At 34.1% G+C, this 25,189-nt stretch overlaps 1 protein-coding gene across 3 annotated transcripts; it reads left to right on the top strand.

The window, feature by feature from the left end:
• The first annotated feature begins 513 nt into the window (after positions 1-513).
• LOC117339595 (C-terminal-binding protein-like) lies at positions 514-18,446 on the top strand. 3 transcript variants are annotated; one of them, XM_033901284.1, is made up of 11 exons: positions 514-631; positions 8,887-9,049; positions 9,280-9,449; positions 9,870-10,027; positions 10,395-10,539; positions 11,072-11,278; positions 11,798-11,896; positions 12,366-12,491; positions 13,346-13,474; positions 13,811-13,981; positions 15,154-18,446. In XM_033901284.1, exons 3-11 carry the CDS (start codon positions 9,380-9,382, stop codon positions 15,390-15,392), a joined length of 1,344 nt encoding a protein of 447 aa, XP_033757175.1. In that variant the 5' UTR covers positions 514-631; positions 8,887-9,049; positions 9,280-9,379; the 3' UTR covers positions 15,393-18,446. The 3 variants fall into 3 exon arrangements, with proteins under 3 accessions (XP_033757175.1, XP_033757173.1, XP_033757174.1); XM_033901282.1 differs by having other exon boundaries at positions 13,343-13,474; XM_033901283.1 differs by lacking the exon at positions 514-631 and adding an exon at positions 1,249-1,339 and having other exon boundaries at positions 13,343-13,474.
• The last annotated feature ends 6,743 nt before the right edge of the window (positions 18,447-25,189 follow it).

Genomic DNA, 25,189 nt, shown 5'->3' with positions numbered 1-25,189 from the left:
TATAAATTGTATCTAAATCCATGGGAATGCCGTTCAACTCCTGAAAAAAGTGTCACTCCAACTTCATAAATGGTACGTATGTCTTTCACTACAAATCAGAATCTTGTAAAATTCTATGTTTATTGTTTGGTCAAATAAACCACAGTCTAATTTTTGCATTGTAGAAATAATAATATTCGCGTTATTAAATTGATTTATTGAAAGAGTTACTTAACAGTATGATAATTAGATAGTATGATAATTAGATCACTACCAATAAGGTGATTTGGCGGGGAAATGGCTACTTCCGTGATATCTCAGGCCCTGTTTGCCTTTTGGCTTCGAAATTCATGGTTGAGTGACCATACAATGCAAATACACACACAATCGCCGAAACTTGGACACTTAAATGTTGTCTTTCTTCGTTCAAAATCATGTTAAATGGAGTTAGTATTGTTAAACTTAATTTAAATCAGTAATTACACCATAGAAATTGCATTTAATTGGATTATTTGGAAATTAATGAATGAAATATGTGTATCACACTCAAACGAGATTTCGCGAGAGTTTGAACAGTCTGCGGGCTAGCCTGCATTACAGAAGTAACGGACCGTCACGGCTTTGGAAAGTTATCACATTTAGCATTTAATCGGTAAGTAAACTTAATTTGTTGATGTCAATAAATGCTTCAAGGATTTTTTGTGTGGAAACTATAGTAAATTGTGGACAACATCAAATATTTACTTTGAAACTTTGCCACCGAAAACCGTACCGGAACGATCAGCAGTCTTTGTCTTTTGATTGTGAAAGGTGAGATTTTGAAACTCCATATTTTCAGTCTGTATTGTTAATTATAGAATTGCCAACCTTATAACGGAGTTCATTAGTAGATCAATTAGATTGTCAAATTGAATGGGTTGTTATTTTGGAGCCGCGTGTACTATTACGATAGGCAAATGTAGGTCATTGTAGTGCAATATCAAACAGCATGGGCTGGATTGGAAATCAGCAAATATCGTAGAGTCCTGCGTTTTTCATAAAAAAAAATCCATTTTTTTATCGACCGAACGTTGCATCAAGTGTAATTCTTTAATTCTGAATTCTGTGTATTCTGTAAACGTTGTATTAATTGCACAAATCTCAAAGTAATGTAAGTTAGATACGCTTTACGGGATATGCACAGGACAGCTCGAGTCTATTTGTGTCGGTGCAGTTTATGCAAATGACCCCCAGCAAAGCTAAAGGGTGTCCATTACGGCACTCGCCTGTCTGACTAACTGACACAAGGAGGCCAGCGAGAATCGTGATTGCTTTGTTGTCGAGTTGAAGTTTAACGTACTTAATCAAGATTTAACCAACGGTTTGTAGTAATGGCTGATTTACGTGTTTCTTCATCGACTTTTGAATTGACGTAGTAAATGGAATGCTGTTATTGTAAACAAGGTTTCAATACAGTAATGTGATGTGTAATAATTTGTGTATATATTTGTAGATATAAATTGTTTGTAATGGTGAGTGTGAATTAATATAGAACCAAGAAAATGTTCAGCCGACAAATTGAACAGAGCTGAAATATATTCATGGATCATTTAGCTGACTTACATTATTTTTTGTTAACTGACCATTTAAATAATTTGTTTACAGGCTATACTGTACATAGGGAATAGAGTTTTACTGCAAGATGACAAGACTACATACTATTCAAATCAAAATGTAGATTTGCATTTTATTTATCTCATTTTAATAGATTAAGTCTACCTGACATTGCAATATATTTTTCATTTATTGGGAAAAAAACTTTACGTGAATTGCAAATCGTTACCAATTTTTAAACAATTATGAAATTAATTTTCTGTCACATGTGAAACAATGATTGAATCTTCTACAGTATATATATATATATCTATGATAAACACAGTACATTGTAATTATAATTACTGAGCAAATATTTTTAATGTCTATTATAAAATCAACATTGTACTTGAAAGAAGGCATGGAAAGGAATTGATTCTTTTGAGTCATTATAAATTAAATTAATGTGCATGTTTTATATTTGAATTTAAAAATGACTAATTTTGATATGAATAGATGGAGATGAAATTTAAGGTTTTAAGAATGAACCACTGCAGTTGTGCATAAATAATAAATCAAATGTAGAAAATGTCACACGTTGGTATATGCAAAATTTTCTGACCTAACATAGGACATTCGGTCATATATACTTATCAAACACTGGACTCAGTGTGCGAACTTAACGATAGACCGATAGACCGAGTCTAGTAGATTTGCTGTCGGTCTATGGAAAATAAATACACTGAAGACCGAATGTCTATGCACAAGAATCTGGTGCATATACAATAAAATCGGGAGTGACATAACACCTACCTTACATGTATGGATAAATGAGATATTTATTTAACACAGAACACCCATTTAGTCTCACCTAGATATTTAATTCCGTCCGTATAGACCCTCACTTTACGCTAGTCAAAATCTCATACTTGACTCGATGCCATATTGCTAACTATGTGTAGGTCGTGGTCGGCCTAATTACCCTAAGTGCGCGATGGAGCGAAAAGAAAAAAAATACAACATTTATTTTTATGTATTTTACCGCTTATAGTTTATAAATAATAAATTTTGAATTGAATATAACAGTTTATGGGAAGAATTAGCTTAGTTTTCTTAATTTTAACTATGTTAGAAGAAAAACACAATTATTGATATATGGTCTTTTCGGTCCATTGCGTTCCGATTCGGGTAGTTGGTCGTACTGTCACTTTCAAAATGGCGGGTCGACAGTATGGAATTTTGACTAGCGTAAAGCGAGGGTCTATACGAACGGTATAAAACATCTAGGTGGGACTGAATGGGTGTTCTTGGGTAAATAAATATCTCATTTATCCATATATGTAAGGTAGGTGTTATGTTACGCCCGATTTCATTGTATATGCACCAGATTCTTAGCTACACCAAACGGTGTCGGATAATTCCACGTTTTCATATAAATTCTAGTAGTGTTCGGATCGATTCTGTCAACATGTAATTTTGGTAAAAAATCTAGGTCTATGAAGTTTTTAGCAGGTCTATGACATTTTGAAATCCCATAGACCGATTGTCTATGAAGATGAAAATCTTAAGTTCATTGACTGTGGACTTAAAGAAATGTGTCGTGACAGAGAAAAAAAACAGTTGCTTCAAATATTCTTCTTTTCTTCCATATTTTCAAATGTTTCAGAGACCGGAACTAGTTACAATTATGTGACAAATCGAATACTGGACATTTGGTCTTATTAATTAGCAAATCATGGGTCCAACAAAAGTTTCACCGGTTGAAAGTTTCTGCATAATAATCTATATTTCTTGTCATCACAAAAAAAAAATCGTTAAATCAGTAATCAGATAGAAATTTTATGACTGTAGTTTGCAAGTTGATATACAAGGCTATGGCAGTGTCTCAAAATCTTAAAGAAAAAAAAGGAAAAATTGTCAGTCTTAGGCCTAAACCAAAACTACCTGTGAACAATAACCCTACAAACCCATATTTTTGTGGCAACCCTGAAGTGTTTTTGGCCATTTTCAAATGACTATTAAAGTCAAGATTCCTTGTCTATATAACCTGAGTAAAAACAATGTATTTATAAAAAGATATTCCAACATACATTCCCTTTTTCCATGGTATGTTTATATAATTATTCCTTAGCAGAAACACATTTTGATTTTTTAGGCCTAACAAACTGTGATAATAGTGCTCTGCTCATATCATATATAGACAGGTGTTCAACAATTGATCTGTTATCACTGTTAGTTTCAGAATATCTCCAGTTTTGATAAGTATCAATATAATTGATGTGTATTTGAACCTTTATGGAGGGAGTGGGTGGGGAAGGGGAGGGAGGGAAATGTATGTATGATGCCAAAAATGAAAGATTTGAACTGAATTATTTCATTGAAAATAAACTGAATGTGTTTTTTTTTAATTAGTTCATGTATTACTTACTAGTTACAGTTATTTATTTTAAACATAAGAATATGACTAGTGACTCTTGATATTTGTATTTGCTCCTTGGATAATTGGGATACAAACTAGATACTATAACAGTTATTAGTTAAATGAGAAATAGGTTTTTAACAGCATGGAGGAGGCCATATATATATAACATTTATAGTATTTCTTTTTCTCTTGGGAATTATTGGAAAAGTTAGGAAGGTTAAAACAGTTCTACTGATAATTCCTGTCTAAATTTATTAGAGGGTTTGCAAGTTAGAGTTGTTAACCCTTGATTAATAAATCTTGGACTGAATGTGCTAGTTTGATTTATTTAATTTAGTAAAATAAGAAAAAATATCAGAGGAAGTTACCACACCCAACAAGGACCAACAAGTTCTAGTTTTTGTGAGGAGAAGTGGTATATTTTGATTAGTTAATAGAAACTATTGTTATCATTTCTTATCAAGTATCAATTTTTAATGGATACTTAATAAATATTGTGAACTGATTAATTTTGTAGATACTGGTTTGATACGGTTAACTATACTGATTAAAGATACTGGTTTGATATATGCATACAGTTAACTACTGATAATCTGTACACTCCTATACTATAGGTCATCGACTCATGCATGCATTATTGTCTTTTATATCACATACACACATATCATAATATTCCATGTATTGGAATTAATATTAGTGATAATGTGTTTCTCAGGGTTTGCATTGAAGCCGTCCCAATAGCCTTTTTAAGCAAAGAAAATAAAAAAGGACCCCACTTTTTCTGGATGATGATTCAAATTATTCACAAGGACCCCATTTTATCTGAAAAGCCTTGAAAAGGACTCCATTTATGAAATGTCCAGCGCAAACACTGGTTTCTGTTGTAGACAAGCAAACAGTGATTTTTGAGATTTGGATCTTGCTCAAATTTTGAGTTCCAGCTTTATCATAAATTTAGAATTCGGAAATATCAAAATTTTGGAAATGATGTTCTAGACACACCTGAAAACATTAAAAAAATACTAATCAATACCTCCTCCTGAACATTTGATATATTGGATGATATTCCAATAGAACACTGTTATGTTAATGTATGAAAATCAGTGAAGCATGTCTTCTTATCTGGAATACCTCATCTTAGAATATTAACTATTCTAACTTAGTGTCATTATATAACTGCAAAGGTGTAAATTGGTATGTCAATATCTTGTCAGGTGCTGTGACTTTATTCAAGTTAATTACAAAGGTGTGAAATCAGAAATTTAAGCACACCTGCTGTCAGTATATATATAATAATAGTATATATAAAGGTCATTGGCTTTAGCTGTCAGGTGCTACCAACCAAAATTGCTCTCATTACATAATCTTTAATATACAATTGCATTTGAATGCATTATAACAAAATAGACAGAATTTTATGCATCAGAGTCTAGCAGATGATAGGATTTATGTAGTCTGAAAATTGTTACAGAATTATACACATCTGTACATGTGATCTCTTCTGATAAAGGAATTTTCAGCAAAAAGATTTGTTGGCTTACTATAGCAATAACAGTTTAATGGTCTGTCAAGATTGTTATGCACACCAGTGAAATAGAGTTTTTTCTTTTGTCTTGATATATTCCAAGATAACACAAAAGATACACGTGTATGACATAGATGAAGCTAATCCTTTGAATTTTGAAGAATCAAGATGACTTTGATTTATGAATTTATAAGCCAGGTTTCTAAAGTTTACATGGAATCAGCACAATTATGTTATTTTTAATGGTTATACATTGGTATGCTTATACTGTGGAGAATAGAGTGATGATTGATTTGCCAGTTGCTGTTATGTTGCACTTGCTGAAGCAGCATCCAAAGTCTATTGAATATTATTGATCAATCCTGCTGTGAAGTGCAGATATGGAATTGAAAATAAAAACGCCCAAGATTATCAGTAAAATTCCAAATTAATCTCAAGTTAATACAGATTGGGAGTTATTAATAAAATTTCAGCTATGGCATTTAGATTTTTAAGTACATGTTTTTGAAATGTGTTGCATATGAATTGAAACATTTAAAGTAATAAGCAATAAATAAAGATGAAGAGACTGCTTCTGCTAACGGATTTGTATACACAGAAAGCAAGAATCAGCTTGTTGATTATGATCTGCTGTAATGACTTGACTCGGGTATATAGCTAACGTCAGGTGTCTTTCTTTCCTGTCTTAATAGTTTTCAATCTTTATGTTTGGGAAGTAATTTCACCAAAGTAATCATATACAGAGTTTATTAGTAGGCCTGACTATTACAGGATTTTTTCACAAAAGTAATCATATACAGAGTTTATTAGTAGGCCTGACTATTACAGGATTTTTTCACAATTGCAACTTCATTTTAATTAGGGGAAACACAATTGGGAATGTTTAACTTAAACCTGAGCTTACATGGCAATTCACTTCTGGTTCATTTGTTATGTTGTATGTCTTGCATAGATGCTAATTTTAAAGAGAAAAATGCCCCTTTCTTGTCTCTGATTATCATTGCTCATAATTATAATCAAGTGCTGCATGAAGTTGTCCCTCTAATTAATGATAAATCATCTTAGTGAGTAGTTCCAACACTATTGAAACTATCGATACTTCAGCACACTATTAGTGATTATCAAATTTATTAATTTACCATCAATTAATTGAATTCGGATGGAAACAATCACTATCTCTTGATAGTTAAAAGTATTCGCTGTATAAGAGTTTATATGAGGGACCCTAGTTATTTTAAGGAAATCCATTCAAACTACACAGAAGGACCCCTTTAATCTGAAAACAGTAGTAAAATGTCTGGTGAAAACTCTGATCTAGCTAACATTGTCAATCAGTAATTAAAGTTACTGTTTCCTTGAATTATTTGTGTTTACACGTACACCAATACAGGGGAACTGAAGTTTTTATTGTTAGGAAAGCAAATGTATAAATTCATTCTGTGTTTCTGCTGGATTTCATAGTACATGTACATGTATTTTATGGGAATTATTTTTTAATATTGTAAAAAAAGAAAAAAATCTGTATACATTTTTAAAAGATATGCTGCAATATATGTTAATCAATTAAAATGTAAAAAATATGGATTTGGAGATTAACTTTGTAAAAAATATTTTACAATTACATGAAAGATAAAAAATATTTACCGGTAATTCCAATATAATTGTGATTTAGCTTATCAGGTTTGAAAGAGAAAACGCGATATAATGGGAGAATGTTTTTGTCTTTGCCAAGCAAAGATATGTTAGGAATGAGAAACATTATCATGCAGGCAATGCCAGCTCTTTGTGGCTGATTATTAATTATCCTGGAATGCAAAATCTTGTTTTGTTTCTAATAATCTATAATTGCAAATGTAATGTACACAGCTGACATTTCAAGGGAAAATGTGTTGGGTGGGTCACAGGTGGTTAAGTCTTGAAAGTTGAAACTCCAGAGGAGGTGTGTGAGATATATAGATGATGTTCACAACATGTTACACCATTATAGACTAACAGCAAAAACATGATAATCAAGGCAGTAGTGGAGATGCTTTTATGTTTGGGCTGCTTAGATACATGCTCTCATACAATGTATATAAGTTTTAAGTGTATGCCTTTTTTATCCCACATTTTGAAACTAGATTATATTACGTCTGGGGACTGTTGCCTGTGTTTTGGGGATTTGTTTTATATTAGATTCAGAATTTCATTTCTTTTAACATAAAGCTTAAGTAATTTAATACATAATTGATTGAAAAATCAGACTTTGTGAGGAAATAATGCATTCAGCATACTAATGATACGTTATTAATTTTGTTTCATCTTCCTCCACAGTATCACTAGCTAGTCTTGTGATATACATGTATATATAAAATAGAAAAATATCAATTTTGAATGAAAGTCAGGTAATCCAACAAAGACAAACTTTATAGCCAAACTTGATATATAGTTAAATCAAATAGTGGAAACCTCATGATCAAAACAACCTTTATTTACGGAATGTCATTCAGAGATTTCATTTCCATTGTCTGGAATTGGAAATGCTGGGAATCTGGACTTTTTAAAGTTTTTGTGTTTAAAGCTGTTTTTCACAAAGTATTGGTGCACGTGTTACCACATCTTTAAAAAAAAACATGTAACCTATGGTGTGCAGGGATAATTTTGGAGCGGGTCATGAGGCCATTGGCCGACAATTTTCATGAATAACCCACATGATTCAGAAAAATCCTTCAAATTCCTATAAATGGCCAATAAATTATATTACAGATAGTTCTTTTTCTTGAAAATACCCATCCATTTGGTAACCCAAAATAATATCTGGCCCGGTGTGTTGAGATATCCATATATACAATGAAGCTATATATATGTGACCTTAATTGTAATATGGACATCTCATGATCAGCCAACCGCATATAGGTTACATTTTTTTCTAATCATATCACATGTTTATATATTTTGGAGTTAAAATGGCTTTTATTTTGAGAAAGTAATATAAGATATTACAGCTTCTCTAATTGACTTGCCAATAAAGTTAGAATTTGGAACAAGTTCTGCAGTATATAATTATATATATTGATATATCAGTTGCATTTTCTTCTCAGCGTCACTTTTAATTATAAGGAAGAGTGATTTTTTAGGTAAAATGCCTCATTCGGGAGAAATAATAATGATTTTGAGAAATTTGTTATTTGTCTTAGAAATGTATCGGTATATATGCACATGTTTATAACTTTAAAGGTGTTTCAAATGAATACTGTCTCTTTATTAATGTGGATGTTGTTCTCAGAAAAATACAAATTTTAGTTGATTTTAAAGATTGTGGAAATACTTCTGATACGGACAAAGCTGTACAGGTGAGGCATATAGTTATGCATAATTCTTCTGTACTAATGATGTATCATTATTTCAGATTGCCCATTTTGAAGTATGAAGCGCTGCTAAGGCAGGCAACATGAAGATGATTTCATGAAGCTGACCACCAAACAGAATCAAACGTGGATGCAATTCATGCCCGAGTGGACAAATCACCAACAACTGTTAACCAAACAGATTGATCATAATAGAGCAAAAAGGTATGAAATGTTTATGTCATTTCATCAATAGCTAGTATATATATTAAATCTGAAATTAAAATCATGACAAACTACTTTTAACTTCTGGTTATAATAGCAAAATGTTTAAGATAAAGTCAAGGATGAGAAGTTGTTCATACTATAATAATGAATTGTCAAAGGCATTCAACAGTCATTATTAACCAATTTATTGAATTAATAGTCATGCTTTACTTTTGTTTATCTTTCAGATAGTTACAAGGGAGTTGTTGCTGTTGAAGTGTTAATTTTTAGATCAGACGTGGAGTGTTGTCTCCTGCTGCGTTTATTAACGCCTCCCAACGTCATCACATGGACCAAAAGAAACTCCTTCAACCAATCAAAAGACCTCGGCTAGAAGCACCGACCAGCATGTATCAAGGTGTGTTTTTGTTTGTGTATGTTGTTTATAGCTGTAAAAGTATACCACTCTGGCCAGAACCATTTTTTAGAGATCTCAGTTTTTGATTGATCTCTGAAACTTTGTAAGACTTATTATGTCATATAGATTGGCTTCCTTAGCAGCATTTTAATTTGAAAATTCTTGTTATAATTTCATATTTTCATGCATCATATATGTATATTATGTCACTTCAGCTTAGGACGGGCATTTATCCTGCCCCCAGGTTCTCCTGTGAAGATCAAATAGTCAAACAACTTGTTATGCTTGATGAAAAAATATACACTTACACATGGTATGGATTGTTAACAAGATGAGAGACATTGACGAGAAAGCAGATGCTTGATTTTTAAATTATAGAGATGTAGATCATTTGGTAATATTGTAATCTTGATTTTGCAGTGTCTATTCGAGGGCCGATACCCAATGGCCCAATGCACCCCCGGCCGCTCATAGCTCTCCTCGACGGTCGGGATTGTTCTGTGGAGATGCCAATACTAAAAGATGTGGCCACAGTAGCATTCTGTGATGCTCAGTCTACACAAGAAATACATGAAAAAGTAAGTGTCTCTTGGTACTGCAGTGGTTGGAGATATAAAATTTTGCCATTCTGTCTATCACAAATTTTTGTCAATGAAAAGCTTTGCAATTTGTCATACGCATTAATGATAGGAAGTTCTATTGGTACCAAACATTATGGTCATGTTGGATCTTCAATTTAATTTCTGTTAAGCATATTCATTTGAATCATAATAATTCATTTTTACAAACTGCCCCAATATTCCAGATACATGTTACGGATCCCTTGCCAGTAGACCAATCATTCTGCCATGCTACTTGTTACAGATGGTGTGGGTGAAAATATTTTTCTAATTGCACAAACATATTGATTGTGTTATAACGCTATGTTTGTTATGTGTGTTTCAGGTCCTGAATGAGGCAGTAGGGGCCCTTATGTGGCATACGATCACACTCTCTAAAGAGGACCTGGAAAAATTCAAAAGTTTACGAGTCATCGTCAGAATAGGCAGTGGCTATGATAATCTTGACGTCAAGGCAGCAGGAGACTTTGGTGAATAGTTTTTGTCTTGTGCAGTATAATAAAAGTACAGATTTGCCTTCATCAGATAAACTTGTCCAGTGTACATGTTACATGGAGTTTTAACCAGTCATGCTCTTTAGTAATATATTATCAATATATATAGTCTGACCATGTTGTATTTTGGTAATACTGCTTGAGCAAGAAAAACACTTTTGAGATCATGACATTTTGGTGACATTCAAATCACAAACCTATTGTGTCTTTTACTGAGTTTGTGGAGTCCTCGCTCTACAAATATCTTTGGTTAACAGGACTTATCATATTTTATTGCTCTCTCTGAAATGACTTCTCTCTCTTAATCATAACAGGGAAAATCAGTACACTTTGATTATTACGGAACTTTACTTATTTTGTTTATCTCGCCACTGTTAACTAATTATACATAACCTGTAAAGACTTTTAGTCCCATATGGAATGTTATTATGATATCATATAGATATAAATGTCTTTTTTTATATATGTAATTGGCCATCTGTTAATGTGTGTTTTCGTTTGGATACAGGCATAGCTGTTTGTAATGTTCCTGGTTACGGTGTCGAGGAGGTAGCAGATTCTACAGTATGTCTAATTCTGAACTTGTATCGGCGGACATATTGGTTGGCTAACCAGGTAAAGGAGGGTAAGAAAATTAGTGGACCAGAACAGTTAAGGGAGGCTGCACAGGGCTCGGCAAGAATCAGAGGCGACACACTTGGCATTGTTGGTTTAGGTAAGGATGCTAACAACTAGACAGGAATTCACTCTCAACTCCTACTGTTATACAGACATGGGAATTTTCAGATAAATGTCTGATTTCAGACTTTTTCCTCATGTTGGCTGTTATGTTAATTTTAATATTTCATTAAAGAAACAACACTACAAATTGGGATATCAGACTTTTTTACATTCAGCTGCTCTCATCTCTGGTTATAGGTATAACATTGGCAAAACTAAATTTCCTGTAAGTTGTAATTTACAAGATTTAATTGGTAAGATCACTGACATATTTGAAATGTTTCTTATAAAAGATTTGATGTGAATTTATAATTAAAAGAAAAGATTAAATAGGGATATACTGTCATTTGTTTGATTTGTACTGAGAATTAGAAAAGTTTCAATGATTAGTAAAGTTTTATGACTGCTTTTGATATCTACCCCATATAGTAGACAAAAATATCTTATTTTCCCTGTTAACTCGTATTGTCATACACGTACCAATAATAGTGTAATGAAATAATTTTGTCCACAGGTCGTGTAGGAACAGCAGTGGCTCTACGTGCTAAAGTTTTTGGATTTAATGTAATATTCTATGATCCTTACCTTCATGACGGAGTAGAAAAATCATTAGGTAAGTAATTTGATGAGACTTGATGTATGACATTCAAGAACTAAGATTAATGATGCAGTCATTCAGAAGGTATATCCGTGTTAGCTTTGATTGTCCAATCAGAACTTCCTATTTTACTCAAATATACTTCGTCCAGGAATATTTTTCAGTGATGTTTAAAATAGAAAAATATACTGTTTGCACATTTATATCAACCTGTACTAATACAGTTAGAACTACAATGTAATCAACCTCTACTTTAAATGATAGACTTGTGCCTCTTTAAATACAGTATATACAAATATTTATAATAACAATTGACTATAATTATATTGCTGGATTTGGTTTATTTATTTTGTTGATTTTTTGTTCAATGTCCTATTAACAGCCAGGGTCAATTAAGGATGTGCCTGGTATATTGCTGCTGTGCCCTGTATGGTTGTTATATTATAAAATGTGGAAACTAAATTTCTGAATTGTTTTGTTTCAGGTATAACACGAGTGTACACTTTACAGGACCTGCTGTTTCAGAGCGACTGTGTGAGCCTACATTGCAACCTTAACGAACACAACACTCACCTCATTAACGATTACACTATCAAACAGATGCGGCCAGGTAAGCTTCCTCCCTTGTGTGGCATTAAAATGATGTGGCCAAATAAGTATCCCCTGCATTGCATCAAACAGATGCTGCAAAACTTCCTGACATCAGATTGCTGCCACCAAGTAGGTTTTCTCTTCTGTATGGCATCAAACAGACTATTAAATAAATATCCTCTCCTAAACAGTATCTCAAACAGATGCCACCAAGTAAGTTTTCTACATTGAAATTAAAAGTTTTGTGTATATCGCAAAGATAGGCTTGATGAATCAAATGTTGCCCTCTTGAGGAGAAACCAGCACAATAAACTGTCAAACATGATGTTGTTTTCCAGTTTTCATCATTTACCATCAATCAGACATTACCTGATCTGAAGACTATTGATGAATAGAATCTTACATGGGTCTGTTTCCCGGACCGGTATATCACAACCAAGTGTAAGAGTCTGGTTCGTCAGCCTAGGCTTGTGACTACTTATCTTGTATACTTAAAACTGAACAAATCTTGTAATGGGATCAATCTTGTGAACTATGCAAGAAATAATGATCTTTTCCCTTGAATCCTCCTGTGCTACTTTTCTGTGGTATCTTTCCTGTCATCCATGGATATGTGTTATAAGTAAAACTCCAATAAAACTTGACAATGTATTATCTGTAGATTATAACAATGGACAAGCAACCAGGAAATAAGGTATGAGGTTTTACAACAGACATAACACTACAGGTATACAATCTTCTACAGGTATATGGGTGGACTAGACTTCCACTATTTTAACTGTAGAGGTTTTTTTATCATTAATATAAAGAGGAAATGATAGAAGCCTTAATGTATAATTGGTGGTACATAATTTTTTCCCTTTCCAAAAGGAGCTTTTCTTATCAACACCGCTAGAGGTGGTCTCGTCGATGAGCATGCCTTGGCAGCAGCATTAAAGGATGGAAGGATACGAGCAGCAGCATTAGATGTCCACGAAAATGAACCTTTCAGCCTCTCAACCAGTAAGCATACTATTGAATTCTATCTCCCCTTGCACAGAGTTAGCTGATATTGAATATGAAAACATACATTGAAACATTTAAGAAAATGTTTTGTTGATGTCAGTGTCTTATAAGTAGATTGTTGTTGTAAAATAAATAGTCAACGGAAATCAAAAATCCTAATTTATTTGTTCATAAAACCTTAAGTCATCAAAGGGTCTTAAAAAGGTCATCAAAGGCAGACTTTGGACATTCTGGGTTCTGATTTAAAAGTCTTTTTTCAAATAAAAATTTTTGATTAATTTCTCAATTGCTCAACTGTGATGCAGTTTTCCATGTTATGTTTTTCATTGACAGGTCCTCTCAAAGATTGTCCAAATTTGATTTGTACTCCACACTCAGCATTCTACAGTGAACAAAGTGTTACAGAACTGCGAGAAATGGCTGCCACGGAAATTAGACGAGCCATCGTTGGCCGAATTCCAGATGGTCTACGCAATTGTGTTAATAAAGAATACTTCACTACAGGTAAAGTTCTATTGAAACAAATGTATGGGGGAAATTTTGAGACTGATTTCAGCATTTGGAAATATTACATTGGTGACATGAAATTACATATCTGTCAAAGACTTATCTTGGTCAAATTATAGTTAAATTTCCTCCAAGAAGGGGGCTGTGATAGCTCGGTCAGTTAGAGCCCCAGCTTACGTAACCTCAATTGAAGAACCAAAGTGCATGATTCGACCTTCCCTACCTATGTTGGTTTATTTCTCAGGAAGCTGAGAAACAAAATGGTTTGTTCCGACATGGTTGTGTGCTTTAGCAAGACACTTATACCCTAATTGTTCAAGATAACATGCCACGGGCATCCTGTCAGTTCAAGTAGCTATGAGTTACAAAGAATATCCCACCTCAAAATGACATTGGCTATTCATGGGGTGATAAAACCCATCAAACGAAACAAAATCTTTTGAAGAGAAAGTTTTGCATGCCTCAGAATTCCCCTTTATTTTTTATTCTTCTTTTTTTTTTTCCCAGAAATGATTATGCTAATGTGAAAATTATCTTAAATCTAGATATCATTCTCATGCTTTAATATTATCATTCTCATGCTTTAATATACTTTGCTAAAATTTGCAAAAAAAAAATGATAATAAAAACATTTATTTATTGAGAACGATCCAATGTATAACTATGATTCCATGCATTGAAATCTTCTGCGTTGATTTTAAAAAAGACAAAAATTTTCCTTAATCACGAAAATAAAGTGAACTCTTCGGAAACAAGAATAGGTTTTATGCCCTCATCATTTTATGTTATCATATCACCCATGTCTGTCTATTTTAGTCCAATCCCGTCCCATCCACTCTCCTATCCTGTCCTGTCCCATTCTCAATGACATATCTTGATTTATATGATTTACACCATATTTTCATAACATCAAGTTCTACACCTGATCACATTCTGATGGTTATTGGTCAAAATTTAAGGGTCACCTTTGACATTATCTGGACAGGACTTGTTGCACATGAGTAGGAGTATTTAAGACATTTTCTAGTGTTTTAGTAGCGAGTGAAGTGTCACAGTCAAGTAGCCTGGTATGTTTACCTTAAGGACAGTTTCCTCAGTTTTCCTGTCTCTTGCTTTTACTTCTGCATTGTATTAACAAGGTTGCCTATCTTTTTCTTCTCTGTTTACAGGAAGTGTTCGTCCTCCCTATGCCTTCCCAGGTTACCCAGAAGGAATGAACGGTGCTGGTTATCCATTCCCAAATCCAGCAGCTGCAGCAGCTGTTGCAGCCCTGGGAGGTGTACACTCCACCACAATGGACCAGCACCCGACAGTGTCCCACTCCACACCTCACTCCACTCCCCACAGTACTCTCTCCGACTCCTCCATCCACAACATGGCTAAACCGGAGAACTCAGAGGTTCACTAGTGCTACCCTGCCTCGGTTATCTCCCCTGACTTGTACAATGGACTAGAGGGCCGATGGATGGATGAAGACACGCGAGTGCTGTTGGTCAAAATACAACTTTTATAATGTTGACCAGAATTAGTCTGGAGTAAGAAAGGACAGAAGAAAATATTTTCTATGGAAGGATGTGTAGAAAAAGGAAGCATTTTGAGAAGTAAAACCACAGTCATTTTTTGTATCATGGACATTTTCTATGTATATGTGTTTTTTCATTACAGGGGGAAAATTTCGAGGGAAGCCATAAATATGTTGGATGCATATTCTCTGTATATAATTCATCATCTTTTTGTTCCATTACACATCTTGCCAACTGTTTCATATATTTCGTATGTTTAATAGAAATGTTTGTAAACAGTTGATACAGAGTATCAGCCAGTGGTTTTGTTTCTCAAAAGTATGACTGTAGAAAATATGTTTCAACTGTATAATGCGGTCACTCATTGGGGCCACTTTTTTAAAAGCTATACAAGTTTCAAAAACGATGGCGCTTCATTTTGAAAATTTCATAACCAGCTATAACCCACAGATATTTGATTCTTCCTGTTGTAGGAATCTTATAGGTAGGATAGTATTCTCATTGGATGAGAATTATATGTTGCAAGTTATGACACCTGTGAGGTTTAATAACATGCAGATCTGGCTTGAGGTGGAGAATTGACACGTAGGTGTATACCTACATGACAAGGTTTATAGATATAACATACTGAATCATGTTTTTCATGAACTTGCAACTGTTATTAAGTTCATCCTTGGTAACATTTGTAATTACAAGGAACATGATCTAGACATACTTCAAGAGTGTTGTTGAACATATTTTTTTGTGTTTAAATTGTTCAGCAAACGTTTTGAAATGTAAAACTAATTCTTTGTTGCATTCCAGGGGAGCTAACTCTTCATTAAAGCATCAAAGAAAACTGGAATCTCATCCATAATTTTCATTCAAAGGCATTAATTGTTTTCTTCCTGTTTATTCTTTAAATATACTGCAAAATTAAATACATCAAGGATGTCATATCTGTATTGAATTAAAGATGATGTTCATTGGTGAATTTTTGCCCTGTGACATATTAAGCCCTTTTTATAAGCATATTCACCCACTGTACGTTACACAGTGATATTCACCACCATGATAAATTTGCCCTCGCTTCAAAGAACAGAATGAGATGAAAACTTAATAGTATTTTCCAGAATGGAGTTTAGAAAAAATCACTGAACATGAATTTTGAACAAGTTGCAAACCCTCCATGCATCTCACTTGATTTAATTTTTTTTATGTGAATTTATCTTGTTGCACAATTGTATAAATCTTTCCTTACCTCAATTATTTCATGGCAATCTTGCCTGAAAGGCAAAATACAGCTTTTGGCTCTTTGGCATTTCCTCACACAAAAACATTGATACAGTCAATTTATATTTGAAGATTTTATGCTGGTGATGTTAAGTCTTAATATCAACCTGTTCACCTTGATTAAGACATCAAATTACGCTAAAGGCACTTTGACTAAAGTCTGATAACTGTGAACACTTATATTGACCTTAGTTCAATGACGAATCTAGCACTTACCAGAGGTAGATTGTAATTCAGTTTTGGATGTAGTATGTGTACATTTAAATATTATCAATGAAGAATGACAATGCAGAGAAGTCAATTGCTTTGTATTCGTATTAATTGTATAGAATTTTCTTACCTTCCTAGTGACACAGACAGGAGAGAAAATACGTGTTTGGAGAATTAGTATGGTAGTGAAAATGTGCATGCTGTACACCAAAAGTGATTTCAGAATTTTGCAGACTTCATTGTATTTGTCCTCTAAGTAAATTTCATGTGTGAAAGTTAGGGGCGTATGTGTGGGTGAACTGCTACAGTACATGTGAGAGAGAGCAGTCTGTGCCTATATCTACTGAAAATTCTAAGCGGGTTTCTCATGTGCTGTTAGATTTTTTCTATGTAGTAACTGATTCATACAGGTGGTTTTATCCAAAATGGTCCTGTTTACAGATTGAATTTGTCAAATGAAATCTTGGATGGTGAATTGAAGTTTTATGCAAGTAGGTATTTAATTATAATGAAATGTTTACCAGTGAAGGTGTTTTCGCTGTTAAAATTAATTCTTTTACATAATTGATATTTTTGTAGTTATTAGAATGTGTATCATGTCTGAAATAGCTAGGGAATTTTAAAAGAATCTAAACAAATCACATCATATAAAAAAACTTGAAACAAAGTTAAGCATTTTAGATGTGAATTTTCCAGTGATTCATTGTACCTTGTATGTGTTGTAAAAATCCAGGCTCGTAAAGCATATAATGCTGTGTTACTGCACACTACCATCCACCATACTGTACTGTAGCATGCTGTATTATCCGATCATGGTCAGAATGGCCACTAAACATTGGGGCCAGATGTGGCAGCATTTTGTGTGTTTAATATGCAGTTTACAAAATGCAAGGTTTTGTGAGCCAATTTTTTAAAAGGAAAAAACAAATTTGTGTATCTTAGCATGGAGCATCCAATGTAGGTTGATTCTATGTATGAACGAACAGTTTTCCTGTTATCTGCTAGTAGTCATTATCTATGTAACCATTTGTAGGAAGTTATCTCACATCTTTTCTTTTGTTGAATGTAATTGTTTCAACTCACAAACAACATCGGACATGTACCGTCTCCCCAGTGCGACCATCAATGTTCTCATTTTCTTTTGAAATAAAAACACATGCAGAGAAATATTTTTGTAAAGAGAATCAAACTAGTTTTTTCCAGTTCACAAATATTGAAAGATGCACCTCATTCTTCATCTTTTTGATGCCATAAAATCATGTTATTAGCATTTGATCATGTGTAAAAAGGGTTATGACTGTTTGTGTATGAATGGATTTCTTCTTCATCACATCAGTGTCACAGGACAGTCATACATTAGAGACATTGGATACCATACTTCACAGTTCACAATAGTATAAACTAATGCTGGATTCAAATTTGTCTGAAATTTGTCATTAAAATAAATAAAATACATACTGTTTTGTTATTTTGTATTTGTCACTTAAAATTGTTTTAAGATTATTACCCGATTCATGCTTTTCATATTTTTTGTCGGATTTTCATCACTTCGGAAATACTTTACAGATGATTCTGTTTAGGAACACCTGTGAAGAAATGTTAATGACGAACCCCAGTCATGAGATAAGAGAAATGTGTTATCTACAGTAAAACATGTTTATAATGAACCCCTGACAGGAGAAATGTGTTATCTACAGTAAAACGTGTTTATAACGAACCCCAGACAGGAGAAATGTGTTATCTACAGTAAAACGTGTTTATAACAAACCCCAGACAGAAATGTGTTATCTACAGTAAAACATGCTTATAACGAACCACAGACAGGAGAAATGTGTTATCTACAGTAAACGTGTTTATAACGAACCCCAGACAGAAAAAATGTGTTATCTACAGTAAAACGTGTTTATAACGAACCCCAGACATGAGAAATGTGTTATCTACAGTAAAACATGTTTATAACGAACCCGAGACAGAAATGTATTATTAACAGTAAATCATGTTTATAACGAACCCCAGACAGGAGAAATGTGTTATCTACAGTTAAACGTGTTTATAACGAACCCCAGACAGGAGAAATTTGTTATCTACAGTAAAACGTGTTACTAACGAACCACAGACAGGAGAAATGTGTTATCTACAGTAAAACATGTTTATAACAAACCCGAGACAGAAATGTATTATTAACAGTAAAACATGTTTATAATGAACCCCAGACAGGAGAAATGTGTTATCTACAGTAAAACATGTTTATAACAAACCCGAGATGGGAGAAATGTGTTACCTACAGTAAAACGTGTTTATAACGAACCCCAGACAGGAGAAATGTGTTATCTACAGTAAAACGTGTTTATAACAAACCCGAGACAGAAATGTGTTATCTACAGTAAAACGTGTTTATAACGAACCCCAGACAGGAGAAATGTGTTATCTACAGTAAAACATGTTTATAACAAACCCGAGATGGGAGAAATGTGTTACCTACAGTAAAACGTGTTTATAACGAACCCCAGACAGGAGAAATGTGTTATCTACAGTAAAACATGTTTATAACGAACCCCAGACAGGAGAAATGTGTTATCTACAGTAAACCGTGTTTATAACGAACCCCAGACAGGAGAAATGTGTTATCTACAGTAAAACGTGTTTATAACGAACCCCAGACAGGAGAAATGTGTTATCTACAGTAAAACGTGTTTATAACGAACCCCAGACAGGAGAAATGTGTTATCTACAGTAAAACGTGTTTATAACGAACCCCAGACATGAGAAATGTGTTATCTACAGTAAAACATGTTTATAACGAACCCCAGACAGGAGAAATGTGTTATCTACAGTAAAACGTGTTTATAACGAACCCCAGACAGGAGAAATGTGTTATCTACAGTAAAACGTGTTTATAACGAACCCCAGACAGGAGAAATGTGTTATCTACAGTAAAACGTGTTTATAACGGACCCCAGACATGAGAAATGTGTTATCTACAGTAAAACATGTTTATAACGGACCCCAGACATAGAAATGTGTTATCTACAGTTAAACGTGTTTATAACGAACCCCAGACATGAGAAATGTGTTATCTACAGTAAACGTGTTTATAACGAACCCCAGACAGGAGAAATGTGTTATCTACAGTAAAACGTGTTTATAACGAACCCCAGACAGGAGAAATGTGTTATCTACAGTAAACGTGTTTATAACGAACCCCAGACAGAAAAAATGTGTTATCTACAGTAAAACGTGTTTATAACGAACCCCAGACAGGAGAAATGTGTTATCTACAGTAAAACGTGTTTATAACAAACCCCAGACAGAAATGTGTTATCTACAGTAAACGTGTTTATAACGAACCCCAGACATGAGAAATGTGTTATCTGCAGTTAAACGTGTTTATAACGAACCCCAGACAAGAGAAATGTGTTATCTACAGTAAACGTGTTTATAACGAACCCCAGACAGAAAAAATGTGTTATCTACAGTAAAACGTGTTTATAACGAACCCCAGACAGGAGAAATGTGTTATTTACAGTAAAACGTGTTTATAACAAACCCCAGACAGAAATGTGTTATCTACAGTAAACGTGTTTATAACGAATCCCAGACATGAGAAATGTGTTATCTACAGTAAACGTGTTTATAACGAACCCCAGACATGAGAAATGTGTTATCTACAGTAAAACATGTTTATAACTTACCCCAGACAGAGAAATGTGTTATCTACAGTTAAACGTGTTTATAACGAACCCCAGACAGGAGAAATGTGTTATCTACAGTTAAACGTGTTTATAACGAACCCCAGACAGGAGAAATTTGTTATCTACAGTAAAACGTGTTTATAACGAACCCCAGACAGGAGAAATGTGTTATCTACAGTAAAACGTGTTTATAACAAACCCCAGACAGAAATGTGTTATCTACAGTAAACGTGTTTATAACGAACCCCAGACAGGAGAAATGTGTTATCTACAGTAAAACATGTTTATAACGAACCACAGACAGGAGAAATGTGTTATCTACAGTAAACGTGTTTATAACGAACCCCAGACAGGAGAAATGTGTTATCTACAGTAAAACGTATTTATAACGAACCCCAGACAGGAGAAATGTTATCTACGGGGAAACGTGTTTATAACGAACCACAGACATGATAAATGTGCTATCTACAGGAAAACGTGTTTATAACGAACCACAGCCATGAGAAATGTGCTATCTACAGGAAAACGTGTTTATAACGAACCACAGCCATGAGAAATGTGCTATCTACAGTAAAACGTGTTTATAACGAACCACAGCCATGAGAAATGTGCTATCTACAGTAAACGTGTTTATAACGAACCCCAGACAGGAGAAATGTGTTATCTACAGTAAAACGTGTTTATAACGGACCCCAGACATAGAAATGTGTTATCTACAGTTAAACGTGTTTATAACGAACCCCAGACATGAGAAATGTGTTATCTACAGTAAACGTGTTTATAACGAACCCCAGACAGGAGAAATGTGTTATCTACAGTAAAACGTGTTTATAACGAACCCCAGACAGGAGAAATGTGTTATCTACAGTAAACGTGTTTATAACGAACCCCAGACAGAAAAAATGTGTTATCTACAGTAAAACGTGTTTATAACGAACCCCAGACAGGAGAAATGTGTTATCTACAGTAAAACGTGTTTATAACAAACCCCAGACAGAAATGTGTTATCTACAGTAAACGTGTTTATAACGAACCCCAGACATGAGAAATGTGTTATCTACAGTAAACGTGTTTATAACGAACCCCAGACAAGAGAAATGTGTTATCTACAGTAAAACATGTTTATAACGGACCCCAGACAGAGAAATGTGTTATCTACAGTTAAACGTGTTTATAACGAACCCCAGACAGGAGAAATGTGTTATCTACAGTAAACGTGTTTATAACGAACCCCAGACAGAAAAAATGTGTTATCTACAGTAAAACGTGTTTATAACGAACCCCAGACAGGAGAAATGTGTTATCTACAGTAAAACGTGTTTATAACAAACCCCAGACAGAAATGTGTTATCTACAGTAAACGTGTTTATAACGAATCCCAGACATGAGAAATGTGTTATCTACAGTAAACGTGTTTATAACGAACCCCAGACATGAGAAATGTGTTATCTACAGTAAAACATGTTTATAACTTACCCCAGACAGAGAAATGTGTTATCTACAGTTAAACGTGTTTATAACGAACCCCAGACAGGAGAAATGTGTTATCTACAGTTAAACGTGTTTATAACGAACCCCAGACAGGAGAAATTTGTTATCTACAGTAAAACGTGTTTATAACGAACCCCAGACAGGAGAAATGTGTTATCTACAGTAAAACGTGTTTATAACAAACCCCAGACAGAAATGTGTTATCTACAGTAAACGTGTTTATAACGAACCCCAGACAGGAGAAATGTGTTATCTACAGTAAAACATGTTTATAACGAACCACAGACAGGAGAAATGTGTTATCTACAGTAAACGTGTTTATAACGAACCCCAGACAGGAGAAATGTGTTATCTACAGTAAAACGTATTTATAACGAACCCCAGACAGGAGAAATGTTATCTACGGGGAAACGTGTTTATAACGAACCACAGACATGATAAATGTGCTATCTACAGGAAAACGTGTTTATAACGAACCACAGCCATGAGAAATGTGCTATCTACAGGAAAACGTGTTTATAACGAACCACAGCCATGAGAAATGTGCTATCTACAGTAAAACGTGTTTATAACGAACCACAGCCATGAGAAATGTGCTATCTACAGGAAAACGTGTTTATAACGAACCACAGCCATGAGAAATGTGCTATCTACAGGAAAACGTGTTTATAACGAACCACAGCCATGAGAAATGTGCTATCTACAGTAAAACGTGTTTATAACGAACCACAGCCATGAGAAATGTGCTATCTACAGGAAAACGTGTTTATAACGAACCCCAGACATGAGAAATGTGCTATCTACAGGAAAACGTGTTTATAGCGAACCACAGCCATGAGAAATGTGCTATCTACAGTGAAAACGTGTTTATAACGAACCCCAGACAGGAGAAATGTGCTATCTACAGGAAAACGTGTTTATAACGAACCACAGCCATGAGAAATGTGCTATCTACAGTAAAACGTGTTTATAACGAGCCCCAGACATGACTGGAAAATGTGTTTTCTACAGTAAAACGTGTTTATAACGAGCCCCAGATAGAAGAAATGTGTTATCTACAGTAAACATGTTGATAACGAACCCCAGACAGGAGAAATGTGTTATCTACAGGAAAACGTGTTTATAACGAGCCCCAGACATGACTGGAAAATGTGTTAACACCACTTATATACAATATGTACATTTTTATGTTAATATATTTTGAACTGTGTCATCACCAGATATTCTGTATTTTGATATGATTAGAATATTTATAACTTGGTCGACGAAGCCATATATTAAATCCACGAGTCAAATACAAATGCCTGAATGTGTTCGAACTGTCGATCTGCTCATAAGATATCGTCCCCATATATGATCTTAGCTGTTGCGAGGCGTTAAATCGCTAAAATCAAACAAACTTAATTACTATCACCGTCTTTCTCGGTCCTGTGTCGAACATCATATGACAATCGTTGACAGGCACTGCTTTGACTCCAATTAGCACTAGAACAGACATAACATCGGTAATGAAAATGGGCAAAATCTCCCAGTCAGTACTCAAGAAGATTATAATGGTAAATACATATTCTAATAATTCTAATACTCATTCAAGTAAAGAAGGGACGAACAGACACCCTGTATGTCAAGCATGTTATAATACTCCAGAAGAAAAAGCTCTTTAGCAATGACTTATAAAATCTTCTTGTTTTCTTTGGCGAATAAGAACTAGTTTTAGCAGAGCCTGCAAAAGAGTCGAATGTTTATCATTTAGAAATTGCTATATCTAGCACACACTCAATCTGGATATGTACTCTAATATCTAAGACAATCTGCTAATTAGATACGTTCATTACTAAAGGGCAGCCTCTATCTACGCTACAATCAACCTTGGGTCTCCGACGGCGAGTCAGCCTCTGGCATTGAAGTTTTTTTTAAGGTAGAAAATACAACAACAACAACAACAAAAAAATAAAAAACAACCTAAGAGCGATTTGTTTCCAAATTAGATTATAGTGTCCATCCGAGATTACACAAGGACTGTCTCCAGTACTAATACTATAGGTACATCCAGTGTTAAAATATAACCTGCTGATAGTCCAGTAATTGAAATAAAATACACATGTGCTTACACTTGTGATAACATAAGACTTTCAATAGACTGTTAACACTTTTTTGTATGCCATAGTTTCGGAGAATTAGACTGAGATAATTTTTATGATTACAATACTATTGGTTGCATGATTCTGCATATTTATACAGGGTTCTCCCTGACGCACGTTTCCTTCATCTCAGACGCAGAACAAAACATAAAAGACACCAAAACTGAATGTCTGTGCATCCTTGGGATGCATTGTAATGGCAAAATCTGCCATACAATGAAGAAATAATTAACAGTTGATTTCTAGTATTTGTAGTTATTTCTTAAGGCAAAATTGTTATACCTGATGACCAACTTGGATGTTGGAACTATTTAACAGAGACATATATATATATAGTTATAATTTATATGTCTCTGCTGTTTAACCATGATTTTGTCAATTTTAGAATATCATGGGACTCCTAGATTTCAAAATTGGACTCCCAATTAATTTCCATATCTGACCGTGCCTGGGATCCAGCATAATAAAATTACTGGGAAAACCCTGGTTTATATAATCAAAATAATAATACTAATAATATATAATGAAAACAAGAACAACATTTTATAAATGTCTGTTTTTTCAGGGGTTTTTTTCTGTGATTTTGTGCGAAAGTTGAGACAAAACTGAAACCCCCATTCTTCTTGCTTCATCCGCACCTTCGGATCCGGAAATAATGAATCTTCTTTTTCCAGATTAGAAAACTTTTCAAGATGGCGACCTCCATGGGATAAACACGCACAAGGTTTTAAAATTCATTAAAACTACAAAACATGCACCTTTAGGTAGATAAAAGAAAGTGAGTCAAGTTTTTAACAACCTACAAGTAAACAAAAGTGATGTTTTTATAAAATTGTGGACAAATTCACTATCTTTCATTAATCACGCATGTGCTAC

This window comes from Pecten maximus, chromosome 12, assembly GCF_902652985.1.
Source record: "Pecten maximus chromosome 12, xPecMax1.1, whole genome shotgun sequence".
Lineage (NCBI taxonomy): Eukaryota > Metazoa > Mollusca > Bivalvia > Pectinida > Pectinidae > Pecten > Pecten maximus.
The sequence above is the reverse complement of the archived record's forward strand: the minus strand, read 5'-3'. Positions and strand labels throughout refer to the sequence as shown.